The following is a 13,564-nucleotide window of genomic DNA, read 5'->3' as shown; positions in this document are numbered from 1 at the left end:
GATGCCAGTGTTGCAGCTGTACCGAAACAGCTTGGTTAGGGGCACAGTAAGTTTTGGAGTACAAGTCTTCAGTACTATTACTGGAATATTTTCAGGCTCCATAGCCTTTGCACTATCCAGTGCCTTCAGCCATTTCTTGATATCACATGGATTGAGTCGAATTGGCTGAAGACTGGCATCTGTGAGGCTGGGGACCTCCGGAGGAGGCCGAGATGGATCATCCATGTGGCACTTCTCGCTGAAGATTGTAGCAAATGCTTCAGCCTTATCTCTTGCACTGATGTGCTGGGCTCCTCCATCATTGAAAAAGGGATCTTTTCAGTTGGTTCCCGACCACCTGCCCCACCTCCATTAAAACTGGAAATGATTGGGTTTGAGCCAGTTTAGGATTGGTTATAAGATTTTTAATAATTCGACATCCCAACCAACCCTCACTGTTTGAGGAAGGTAAAGTTACACCTCTGGTTCTAAAAGTTCTCATTAAGTGCCCCAGTAGTCGCCAAGAATCCACAAATACTGGTAAAATTCACATTTCCAATGGTTGAGCTGCCAGCTGTCACTTAGACATGAGCAATGGACAGTGTGGCGAGGGTCTCTTCAGCCAGTGATACTCAACAAGGAATGTGGTGTGCAAACCCAAGTCCAAAGACAGGACTGGTGAGCAGAGCACTGACTGGCTTCACCAAATGAGTCCATCAGTTGAGACAGTCCAATTCCCCACTGACAGCTCTCAGCGCTCACTGGGACAATACACAGCCTCCGATTGTAAATCATTTAACTTTAAAAAAAACTATTGCCGCTGTATGTTAGCTGCTCACCCTCTGGAGGTGTGTCCTTGAGCATTTCATAGAACTGTGACAGGTACATGACCATGCTCAGTTTGTCTGGTTCACCCACCGCTGCCATTTCCTTTCCTGTCATTATGGGGGAAATTCCAAACTCCCGCTCAGCAATGTCAAACGCCATTTGGTTATTCCTCTCCACATCCTTCTCATTCATTTGATCAAAGTCTCTGCAGGTGGACAGGAAATAACAGAGTTACATTCAACAAATACACCCAGCAATATGGGGGCAGTCTGTACATAAAAAGGAACACTCCCATTTTAACCATCAAGTGTCAGTATCAAGCATTTCCAGGGCAGGTACAGACTCCAGGCCTGTCACCCCTGTAGCTGGTAAAATTACTGTCTCCATAATGACAATTAGAGCTAAACACATTTATCTCTATTTTTGCAGCTAGCTTGTGTGAAGCATCCACAATTTCAGATAAAGATACTGACATTTTTATCTTACGCCTATTTGTAGGAACTTTATTCACTGTCTGTTTCTTCCTGTCCCACTCTGTTTGTCTTTACCCAAATCTCTGTGCTTCTCTATTGCCTCAACTTTCCTCTTTAGATTTCTAACTCTCGCTTCACCTGACCCCTCCCTTCTTTTAATTTAAAGCCCTATCCTCACCTACCAACAATCTCCACCAACCATGATACACAACACAGTCATAGCTTCACCGCACCCTCACATACCTGTAAGAACCATCTCTTCAAGATCTATATTTTCTTTTAAAATTTGGAAGGACCTTGCAATATATGGACACTTGGGAACTGACATGGATTTTTTTTTAAAAAGGTCTTAAGTTCACCTTGGGCTGTGAGCAAGCATGTCCTTCCTTAGAAATCACATGACATCAGCTAACTGACCAGCATGGCCCTTGAGGAGGAGAGTTATTTGCCTATTTGAACTGCAATTACTTGAATTGATGGGGAAAAAAACTGCTTTAAAGGCAAAGGCCCTAGCGGTTTACTGGAAATAAACCGACAGAGATGAGTTATGTTTTGAACTATTTTTTTGAACTCTTGGGAATTAGCTCAGAACAGGAAAAGCTGCCCAGCTCTCCTTGCCTTGCTTGAAATACAATGTGGCTATCAGTATCCAGCTAGGAATCCTCATTTCAGTGTATTAGGAAACTTGCAAGACTGAGACAAGAAGGATTGATCCAGCTCTATTCTCCTCCATTGGTGAGACCCTCCAGACATCTAAGCTAGCGACCCATCCTCACACGAGGGAGCAACAGATCGACAGCGTCAAAACCCTGTCAACTTTATCCATAAGATCATAAGACATAGGAGCAGAAATTAGGCCATTCGGCCCATCAAGTCTGCTCCACCATTCAATCATGGCTGATAAGTTTCTCAACCCCATTCTCCCGCCTTCTCCCCATAACCTTTGATCCCCTTACCAATCAAGAACCTATCTATCTCGGTCTTAAATACACTCAATGACCTGGCCTCCACAGCCTTCTGTGGCAATGAATTCCATAGATTCACCACTCTCTGGCTAAAGAAGTTTCTCCTTTTTATAAGGATTTTTTCTTCAACTGCCCATCTCTGCAGAGACAATATTTGTTTGCCTTTTGTTTGTGTGTGTGTGTTTGCTGGGGAATTTCAAATGGAATAGATAGCTACACTTCCAGATTACAAATTGTGCATTAACCAGTTCTTGCAACTTGTTTGTAAAAAGAAGTTTTGGTTTATAATAAATCAATCATTCTGAGTTTATTGAAAGAAGCCTGGTTAAAGTCTCTTTTATTCTGGGTCTAACAGATAAATAATTGGCCATTTTGGTAACTAAATTACACTTTTACACTAATGGTATGACATGTGGAGTAGTGGGGCTAGAGAAACTGTGCACTCCTCCCATCCCGGTCGTAACATACGTAATACAAATGCAAACCTCACACCCACATCTTGCATATGCTGTCAGCTATTCAACCACGAAAACCACATCACCTCAAACCCACTGATTGACACACTTGCCTCCCTCCTGCAGGATAAGGTAGTGCACAACCAGAGGCAGCAGGAGCTAACTGGTAGACAAGCATGGCTGCACGTCTTCAGTCACGACACAGCAGAACATGTTCCTCATTAGTGCAGCTATGACTGAAGCTGACGGTTTGCTCACATTGAATCCTCCTTCTCATACTCCAGTTCCCCTTCATCCCACAATCTCTTCTGATTTACAAGCTACAGATGGTCTAAGCATGCACCTCTTAATTGACCCATCACCACACTGTAACCCCACCCTTGTGCCATTTACCTTTCAGATGCCCCCAGTAATGCCACCCAGCTAGGCAGTGGTGCAGGACTGTGAATTGCAAGAGGAAGAGACTGATGATGATGAAACACCAGCACCCGATCTCTCACACACAGCCACCAGCGGAGGCAAGGCCCGTACATTCAAGGGAGGTAGAATTTGTGCTGAGCAAGGCCTGGCATAAGTGGCATGAAGCCAGGACAGGGGAAAGGGTAGCATAGGTGCCAGCTCACCAGAAGGTGAAGTTGCACATGAATTCTGCTGCAGAAGACTTTGATGGAGTGGTGTACCGGAAAAGACAGATGGGTATGCATGCAGAATGTCTTGGTGCATTGGCAGGCCTGCCAGAAAGCTTGTGGTCACAGTCAAGTAGCATGGAGCAGACTGGCACCTTGTCCAGAGCTTGAAATTCATCCTTTCCAACAAAGAAGCTGTGGCCAACTCCATTAGCACAGCTGTGGAACTGATCAGAAGGCAGTGGGGAATGACACAGGCACTGCAGCACAGGCAAAAAGCACCCACTGTCTGACTGCTGCACTGGAGACTCAGACTGAACTCATGGAAGCTTAGTTTGCCATTACATCACAGCTGAGGGTAACGGTGTATGCAGTCTCTCACAGCAGTGCAGGAATATTGAGATGGCAGCCGGTTACAAGCAATGCAAACTCACAGCAGTGCAGCAATACTGCGATTGCTGACTGTACTGGGAGAATGCAGTCTCTCAAAGCAGTGCAGCAATAATGCAATTGCTGAGGTTAACGGAGAATGCAGTCTCTCACAGCAGTGCAGCAATAATGGGATTGCCTAGGGTACCAGGGAATGGAGTCTCCTACAGCAGTGCAGGAATAATGCGATAGATGAGGGTACCAGGGGAATGCTGTCTCTTCACAGCAGTGTAGCAATACTGCGATTGCTGAGGGTGCCAAGGGATGCAGACTCTCAGATCAGTGCAGCAATATTGCAATTGCTGAGGGCACTGGGGAATGCAGTCTCTCAGAGCAGTGCAGCAATACTGGAATTGCTGAGGATACTGAGCAATGCAGTCCCTCACAGCAGTGCGGCAATAATGGGATTGATGAGGGTGCCAAGAATGCAGTCTCCCACAGCAGTGCAGCAATAATGGGATTGCTGAGGGTACTGGGGGAATGCAGCCTCTCAGACAGTGCAGGAATAGTGTGATTGCTGAGGGTGCTGGGTAATACAGTCTCGGACAGCAGTGCAGCAATAATGTGATTGCTGAGTGTACTAAGGAATGCAGTCTCTCACAGCAGTGCAGCAATACTGTGATTGCTGAGGGTACCAGGGAAGTGCAGTGTCTCAGAACAGTGCAACAAAACTGCGATTGCTGAGAGTACCAGGGAATAGAGTCACACAGCAGCGCAGCAATAATGCGATTGCTCATGGTACCGGGGACTGCTATCTCCCACAGCAGTGCAGCAATAATGCCATTGCTGGGGGTACCAGGGAATGCAATCTTTCAGAACAGTGCAGCAATACTGGGACTGCTGAAGATGCTGGGAAATGCACCCTCTCACGGCAGTGCAGCAAAAATGTGATTCCTAAGGGCATCGGGGAATGCAGTCTCTCAGCAGTGCAGCAATACTGCGATTGCTGAGGGTACCAAGGAATGTAGTCTCTCAGGTCTGTGTAGCAAAACTGCAATTGCTCAGGGTGCCAGGGAATGCAGACTCTCAGAGCAGTGCAGCAATATTGCAATTGTTGAGGGTACCAGGGAATGGCATTTCTCAGAGCTATAATGCAGCAATAATGCATTCACCGAGGGTATGGGGGAATGCAGTCTCTCACAGCAGTGCAGCAATACTTCGATTGCTGAGGGTACAGGGGTCTGCAGTCTCTCACAGCAGTGCAGCAATACTTCGATTGCTGAGGGTACAGGGGACTGCAGTCTCTCACAGCAGTGCAGCAATGCTGGGTTTGCTGGGGCACCACCCTGCATTAGTGGATCTGTCAGAATTTTCCAGGCCTCTTGGATACGGGTTTGGAAGCAGGGGATGGGGCCAAGAACATGAGGGAAAACCAAGTTGGAATGGGTCCTCAACTTGTTCCCATCTCTGGAAGAATTTCCTAGAATTGGGCTGTGAATGGAATCGATAGCCACTTGCTCACGGGAGATAGGAAGATAATTGAGACAATTAGGGCTCAAGTAGCAACCATTTAGCTGGAGGGATACAAGTTGCTTGGTTAAAAGCAAAACATTGCAGATGCTGAAAATCTGAAACAAAAACAGAAACTACTGGAAAAGTTCAGCAGGTCCAGCAGTAAATGTGGAGAAAGAAACAGAGTTAACATTTTGAGTCCATATGACCCTTCTTCAGAGCTAAAGGCTTTTAAAGCTTTAGTTCTGAAGAAGGGTCAAGTTGCTTGGTGTTGCATTCTGTGAAGGAAATCAACTGGGAATTTTTTCCGTTTCTTCTCGAAAGTTTGGGTACATTGGACTCACATCAGGTCCGGCCGGTAATGGTGGATGATGGCCGAAAGTGCCAGACCGCTCTTCCATGACGTGGTCAGGTCGATCACATTGACATTCTTATAACCCTGAGTCTGCTTCTGGCACCAGGCAAGTAGTTTATTTGATCGAGCCAAGGAGTCTGTAAAAACAAAAAGGACAGGAATTAGTGTGGAAAGAGGAGAGCGGATACAGGATTAGAGGGGGCATATGGGATTATGTGAGCAGATACGGGATTAGTGGAGCGGATACGGGATTAGTGGAGTGGATACGGGATTGGAGAGTGGATACGGGATCAGTGGAGCACATACGGGATTATAGGAGCAGATTTTTAAAATTCATTTATGGGACATGAGTGTCGCTGGCTGGGCCAGCATCTATTGCTGATACTTAATTGCCCTTGAGAAGGTGGTGGTGAACTGCCTTTTTGAACCGCTGCAGTCCTGTGGTGTAGGTACACCCATAGTGCTGTTAGGGAGGGAGTTCCAGGATTTTGACCCAGTGACAGTGAAGGAACGGCGATATATTTCCAAGTCAGGATGGTGAGTGACTTGGAGCGGAACTTCCAGGTGGTGGTGTTCACATCTATCTGCTGCCCTTATCCTTCTAGATGGTAGTGGACGTGGGTTTGGAAGGTGCTGTCTAAGGGGCCTTGGTGAATTCCTGCAGTGCATCTTGTAGATGGTACACACTGCTGCTACTGTGCACCTATGGTGGAGGGAGTGAATGTATGTGGATGGGGTGCCAAATAAGCGGGCTGCTTTTTCCTGGATGGTGTCAAGTTTCTTGAGTGTTGTGGGAGCTGCACTCACCCAGGCAAGTAGGGAGTATTCCATCACACTCCTGACTTGTGCCTTGAAGATGGTGGAAAGGCTTTGGGGAGTCAGGAGGTAAGTTACTCAACGCAGGATCCCAGCCTCTGACCTGCTCTTGTAGCCACAGTATTTATATGGCTAGTCCAGTTCAGTTTCTGGTCAATGGTAACATGGGCTGCTTCAGTATCTGAGGAGTCACGAATAGTGTTGAACATTGTGCAATCATGAGCGAACCTCTGACCTTATGACGGAAGGAAGGTCATTGATGAAGCAGCTGAAGATGGTTGGACCGAGGACACTACCCTGAGTAACTCCTGCAGTGGTGTCCTGGAATTGAGATGATTGACCCCCAACAACCACACCCATCTTCCTTTGTGCTAGGCATGATTCAAACCAGTGGAAAGTTTTCCCGATTCCCATTGACTCCTGTTTTGCTAAGCCTCCTTGATGCCACCCTCAGTCAAATGCCTCAATTATGTCAAGTGCAGTCACTCTCACCTCACTTCTGGAGTTCACCTCTTTTGTCCATGTTTGAACCAAGACTGTAATGAGACCAGGAGCTGAGTGGCCCTGGTAGAACCCAAAATGAGCATCAGTAAGCAGGTTATTGCTAAGCAAGTGCTGCTTGATAGCATTAAGATAAAAGCAAAAAACTGCAGATGCTGAAAATCCAAAACACAAACAAAAATACCTGGAAAAACTCAGCAGGTCTGGCAGCATCTGCGGAGAGGAACACAGTTAACGTTTCGAGTCCGAATGACCCTTCAACAACGTTCTGTTGAAGGGTCATTCGGACTCGAAACATTAACTGTGTTCCTCTCCGCAGATACTGTCAGACCTGCTGAGTTTTCCAGCATTTTCTGTTTTTATTTCTTCAGTACTATTGTTGGAATGTCAGGGACTAGAGCCTTTGCAGTATCCAGTGCCTTCAGCCATTTCTTGATATCGTGTGGACATTGGATATGGGATTACAGGAGCAGATATGGGATTGGGTGAGTGGATAACGGATTAGGAGAGCAGATACAGGAGTAGGGAAATGGGCGCAGGACTAGGCAAACGGGCGCAGGACTAGGGAAACGGGCGCAGGACTTGGGAAACGGGCGCAGGACTAGGCAAATGGGCGCAGGACTTGGGAAATGGGCACAGGACTTGGGAAACGGGCGCAGGACTTAGGAAATGGGCGCAGGACTAGGGAAACGGGCGCAGGACTTGGGAAACGGGCGCAGGACTTGGGAAACGGGCGCAGGACTTAGGAAACGGGTGCAGGACTTGGGAAACGGGCGCAGGACTTAGGAAACGGGCGCAGGACCAGGGAAAAGGGCGCAGGACTTAGGAAACGGGCGCAGGACTTAGGAAACGGGCACAGGACTAGGGAAACGGGCGCAGGACTTAGGAAACGGGCGCAGGACTTAGGAAACGGGCGCAGGACTTGGGAAACGGGAGCAGGACTTGGGAAACGGGCACAGGATTAGAAGAGTGACTATGGGATTAGAAGAATAGATAAGCGATTAGAGGAGTGGATATGCAATTAGGGACAGGATTAGAGGAGCGGACACAGGATTAGGGATGATACTGGGAGAGTGGGTGTGGTGGGATACGTGCGGTTAGGAAGGTCGGGATTGTGGTAGGACAGTCATGTTGGGTCGGGCGGGAGGTTAGTTGGGTGGGTTCAGGCGAATAATTGCAGCAGGTCGTAATCAGGTTGGGGGGGTATTTGGGTCCTGGGAGTGATAGTGCTAGAGAGGGTCAGGTAGGGCAGTGGTTGTCAGATCAGGAGGGGGGGAGGTGGGAGAGAACCATGTTGGGTTGGGGGTTAGTCAGGTCAGGAAAGTGAGAATTGGGTCTGGGAAGTGGCAGGAGAGAGATGTCAGATTGGAGGGGGTGTGGCTGCCAGGTCGAGGGGGTGGTGGGGGAAGAAATGAGTCAGGTTGGGTTGGGGTAGGCAACATGGGGATGGCGGGTCAGGAGGGGTGGTTGGGTCAGGTTGGGTGGTGGTGGTGGTGGTGGTGGGAGAGAGTGAGTTCAGGGGTGGGGTTGTAATCAAGTCAGTGGGGATGGTGGGAGAGGGTCGTGTTGGATTGGGTTGTTAGTTGGTTTGGGGTAATTGCGTCGGGGACTAGTGATGGGTGGGAGTGTCAGGTCGGATCGTTTGTCAGTTTGAGAGGTTTTGTCAGGTTGGAGGTCATTGCGGAAGAGAGTGTTGGGTCTGGGAGTGGTTGGGTGTCAGTGGGGGGACGGGTACACAGTTCAGTTAGGTTGGTTAATCACTGTGTTAGATCAGGTTAACTAGTGTAACATTCCTCGGTAAGCGTTCATGTATCTGAGCTGAGTCTCTGACACTGAGCTCCCAGCAATTTCAGAGCATGTGTCTGCGTCAGGACTTCCAGAGAGTCCCAACACAGCTTTAAAACCAGATTTCACTGCTCTGGACATTGACCAGAATCTTCCAATGTCTCCCTTGTTCTTCCTACCAAAATGAATCATATCACACTTCTCGCCATTGAACTTCAACTGTCATCTCTCCATCCTCTCCACCAGCTAGCCTGTGTCCTTTTGAAGGTCGACACTGTTCTCCTCACGGTTCACAATTTGTCCAAATTTCATGTCATCCTCAAATTTTAAAATCATGCCCCATACACCAAGGTCTAAGGCATCAATATATGTCAGGAGAAGCAGCAGTGACCCCTGGGGAACTCCTCTACAAAACTTCTTCCAGCCCAAAAAACATCCATTAACAATCACTCCCAGTTTCCTGTCACTCAGCCAATTCTGTATCCACGTTGTTACTGTCCCTTTTATTTCATGATTTATTATTCCTTTATTTCATACCGTGCTTTGTTTGCTCACCAGGCTGTTTAAACTTTGGCGATCTAGGAATAGCAGCAGTTTCGGATCCTGGGAGTTTTTTTTGCTCTCCAGTATTATACAAGTGCCGGACCTAGTAACAGCAAAGAGACAGTGAGAGCTGCAGCACCTCAAACGCTTTTACAGAGGTCAAATAAAACACCGTGTCCCACAACATTACTAACACTTATTATCCACGATGAGCAAAGCAGAATGCCAGGGACTGCGAGATGCCTGAGGCCATGATATGGGGCTGGGTTGCTAGCCAAGCATGTCTCGTCATGGAGATTATGATTGGGAGGCTGATTTTTAAATTTAACAGCGCGACCTGGTTTCCCAGAAACCAGGAGATGAGAGCAAAATGAAAATTGGAGTAGTTGACTTTTTAAACCATTGCTCTTGGGCTGAGACACAGAGAGGAGCTTCCCCCAAATGCCTCAAACAAAGCTTCAGCCAAAAGTAGCCACTCACCAGGGTTACAATTAACAACCGGGGTATCCTCAAGTCCCAGACCCTGATCTCCCCCCAAGTTGACCCCACAGACCTCAACTTCCCTCTAGACCCCGACCTCCCCCCAGACCCTGACCTCCCCCCAAGCCCCAAATCTTCCCCAAACCACAAATCTCCCCCCAGACCCCGACCTCACCCTGGGCCCCGATCCCCAAGCCCCAAATCTCTCCCCAAATCCCAAATCTGCCCCCAGACCTCGACCTCCCCTCTGACCCTGACCTCCCCCACAAACACAAATTACTGACCTGATTTTGATCCAGGACATGGATATTGACCTTGGGGTAACGAGTGACAGGGTCAATGCTGTACAGGTTGAAGTTCTTGCTGATGTTCTGTGGTGTGGTCTGAGGCAGTAATCTGTAAATGCTCTCCCTGGTTTTGAGTTAAAAAGAAACACTTGTATTTATTTACCATTTCCCACAACCACTGGATATCTTCAAGCATTTTACAGCCAGTTAAGTATTTTTCAAGTGTAGTAATGCAGGAAAAATGGCAGCCAAGCTCCCACAAACAACAATGTGATAATGACCAAATAATTTGTTATTTATTGAAGTTGAATGAGGGATAAATATTGGTCAGGACACCAGGGATAAGTCCTTCCTGGCTTAACATTGCATCCAACTACTTCAGACCATGACCTCTCTCCTCCATCCCCATCCCCTTGTTTTTAATCCCCTTTTTTCGACATTCATTTTTGCTTTTTATCCACTTATTTTTATTTGTATTCATTCATTCATGGTTGTATCCCCCCTTCTATTCCATTTTCTATCCTTTTTTTCCCCACCAGCACCCCTCCCTCCATCCCATCCCCTACAAGGCCATCTGTTACTTGTTCCATGTTGTTCTTTCACACAATGCTATCCTTGATCTGCTATTATCACATTCTGCTTTCTTACCTTTATAGCACCATTAGCACCTTTTTTTAGCTCTTATCACTACCATTAACACTCCCTTTGTCCTTTAGTTCATGAGATCTTTGTCAATCCTTCCTTTGTCCCCACCTATCACTGGCCTTCTATCCAGCTTCACCTGCTCCATCCCCTTAAACAGTATAAATTTCATCACATTTCCACTTCTCTCCAGCTCTGGAGAAGGGTCATACAGACTCGAAACGTTAACTCCGTTTCTCTCTCCACAGGTGCTGTTAGACCTGAGTTTTTCCAGTATTTTCTGTTTTATTTCAGATTTCTAGCATCCGCAGTATTTTGCTTTTACGAGGGATAATTCATCTGCTCTTCTTCAAAACAGTGCTATGGGATCTTTAACAGCTACCCAAGCAGGCAGATGGGGCCTCAGTTTAACTGAAAGGCAGCACCCCCAGCAATGCAGCACTCAGTCAGTTCTACACTGGAGTATCAGCCTTGTTTTTTGTGCTCGACACTTGGAGTGGGACTTGAGCCTGGGAACCTGTTACAAACTCAGAGGTGAAAGTTCTACCCACTGAGCCACAGAGCCATGGGCTGCTCATCGCCTGTTATGAAAACAGGATTTAAAGTCATCATCGCCCACACTGGGAATTCAAACATTCAGGATGCCTGCTGGTAACTCATTAGAATGATTCGGCCAGGCAGATGGCAATAGCATGCTGTTCATTGGCTACATATCTTTTTGGAAATTGAGCCTCTCTGATACCACTTGATAATAGCCTGCATGTAGTCTCCCTGTTCTCTGTGTTTGCTAGTTCATCAAGAATTTGCCAGCTAACATCATCATGAAGGTAACTGATTGTCTGAAAGTGGCCTCCCAGTCAGAAAAGCATGGAAGCATTGAACAAGGTCCAAATGTCTCTTTCAACCAATTGAAATAGTTGGTCCAGCACTCTACATTTATTCACTCAACATTGCAGGTCTATCTGAAGAGAGGAATGAGATCTTGTCAAGGGAACTTAGAAAGCAACTGATCAATTATCTTTCCCTACATGAAACCCAACCAGTACTGGCATGTAGATCCACATGAGAATATGTCAGTATTCCAGGCAATTGGGTATAGCTCCATCCCAGGCTGGGCTGACTCCCCAAGCTGAAGACAGTCTGCTGGCAGACAGTTAGTTCACTGTTCTCCACTAGAATTTGTGAGAGACCTGACCATCGTGAATGTTTGCAAGAGCCTGGAGACACATGGCCGTTATCACTTTATCAATTTCAACAGCCACCATTACATGTGCAGCTCTCAAATGGAGAATGAGCCAGTGGGCTGGGCTGGGCCTCTGACAGTCATATTGTCTACAATGCCAAATGATCAATAGTATGACTTGGCTGACACAGTAATCAACACTGGATAAAATGAGTGAGTTATTCACAACCAAAGTGGACCTGTCAGAATGTTACTTCCAGACCTGATGCCTCCAATCCAACACACAGGAAGAGAGTTGTTCTGATGTTCCGTCTGAATAATAATGCCACCAGAAAGAATTCAACATTTTCCCCTGTGGAAGATCATTTATCCAAGACCCAACAGCACCCAACATATGCTCACTCTGGACGGGACCCTCGCCCGGGACGGGAGCCTTACCCAGAGATGATTCTCACTGGGACGGGACCCTCATCTGGGACAGCTTTCTCACCTGGAACGGGGCCCTGACCAATCAGCCTCATCTCAGTACCCAAGTATTCCTCTCCTCTCCTTTCATTCCCGGCACTAAATTTCACTATCTCCTTCTACTCAAACTCACACAACTCTGACTTCCCCACACCCACAGCTGACACACTCCATACTAACTATTCTACCAGGACAGCAATCCCTCACAGATGTCACTAACACACTCTTCTTTATTGTAGGCTGTTTGCAGGAATGGGGCCCACCAGTACACCCTCTCATCCCTGCATGAAGACGCCACATTCAGCAGAGTCAGGGGCAGTCCCAGATTACCTGGAAACACTGGGGATGCTGTTATGTAGGATTCCTTCACAACTGTTAGAATACTGATTACTGCTGGTTGTCCATTTCACCATCAGCCCCTGCCTTTGTACAGCAAGTTAAAATGCTCTTAAAGCTGAGCTGGCAGGTAGCAAATTGTATTTAGGAACAAGCAGCAAGGACTCTTAGAAGTGAGGGAGTTCATACATTCCCATCGCAAATGGTGGGGGACATTTAAACAACTCACTGGAGGAGGCGGCTCCACAATTATCCCCATCCTCAATGCCCAGCACATAGTGCAAAAGATAAGGCTGAAGCATTTGCAACGATCTTCAGCTAGAAGTGCTGAGTGGATGATTCATCTCAGCTTCCTCTGGAGGACCCAGCATCACAGATACCAGATTACCAGATGCCAATTGGATTCACTCCACTTGATGTCAAGAAATGGTTGAAGGCACTGGATACTGCAAAGGCTATGGGGCCTGACAATATTCCAGCAATAGTACTGAAGACTTGTGCTCCAGAACATGCTGCACCACTAGTCAAGCTGTTCCAGTACAGCTACAACACAGGCATCTACCCAGCAATGTGGAAAATTGTACACAAAAATCAGGACAAGTCCAACCCGGCCAATTACAGCCCCCTCAGTCTACTCTCAATCATCAGTAACTTGATGGAAGGGGGTCTTCAACAGTGCTATCAAGCACCACTGGCTTAGCAGTAACCTGCTCACTGATACTCAGTTTGGGTTCTGCCAGAGTCACTCAGTTCCTGACCTCATTACAGCCTTGGTTTGAACATGGCAAAAGAACTGAACTCCCATGGTGAGGTGAGAGTGACTGCTCTTGACATCAAGGCAGCATTTAACAGAGTATGGCATCAAGGATCCCTAGCAAAATTGGAGTCAATGGGAATCTAGGGGAAAACTCTCCGCTGGTTGGAGTCATATTCAGCACAAAGGAGATGGTTGTGCTTGTTGGAG

The 13,564-nt window shown here is 47.1% G+C and overlaps 1 protein-coding gene across 6 annotated transcripts in view; it reads right to left on the bottom strand.

Annotated features, from left to right (window-relative positions):
• Positions 1-13,564, bottom strand: part of LOC121293109 (F-actin-monooxygenase MICAL2-like) — a 590,417-nt gene that overhangs the window by 372,135 nt on the left and 204,718 nt on the right. For all 6 annotated transcript variants that reach the window (XM_041215769.1, XM_041215771.1, XM_041215772.1 and 3 more), the window contains exons 10-13: positions 9,972-10,098; positions 9,220-9,310; positions 5,552-5,699; positions 819-1,012 (exon numbers count right to left, since the gene is read on the bottom strand). In XM_041215769.1, coding sequence (XP_041071703.1) covers positions 819-1,012; positions 5,552-5,699; positions 9,220-9,310; positions 9,972-10,098 — 560 coding nt within the window. The remainder of the gene's footprint in view (positions 1-818; positions 1,013-5,551; positions 5,700-9,219; positions 9,311-9,971; positions 10,099-13,564) is intronic.

The sequence above is a fragment of the Carcharodon carcharias genome, chromosome 21 (assembly GCF_017639515.1).
Source record: "Carcharodon carcharias isolate sCarCar2 chromosome 21, sCarCar2.pri, whole genome shotgun sequence".
In the NCBI taxonomy this organism is placed as follows: Eukaryota; Metazoa; Chordata; class Chondrichthyes; order Lamniformes; family Lamnidae; genus Carcharodon; species Carcharodon carcharias.
The sequence above is the reverse complement of the archived record's forward strand: the minus strand, read 5'-3'. Positions and strand labels throughout refer to the sequence as shown.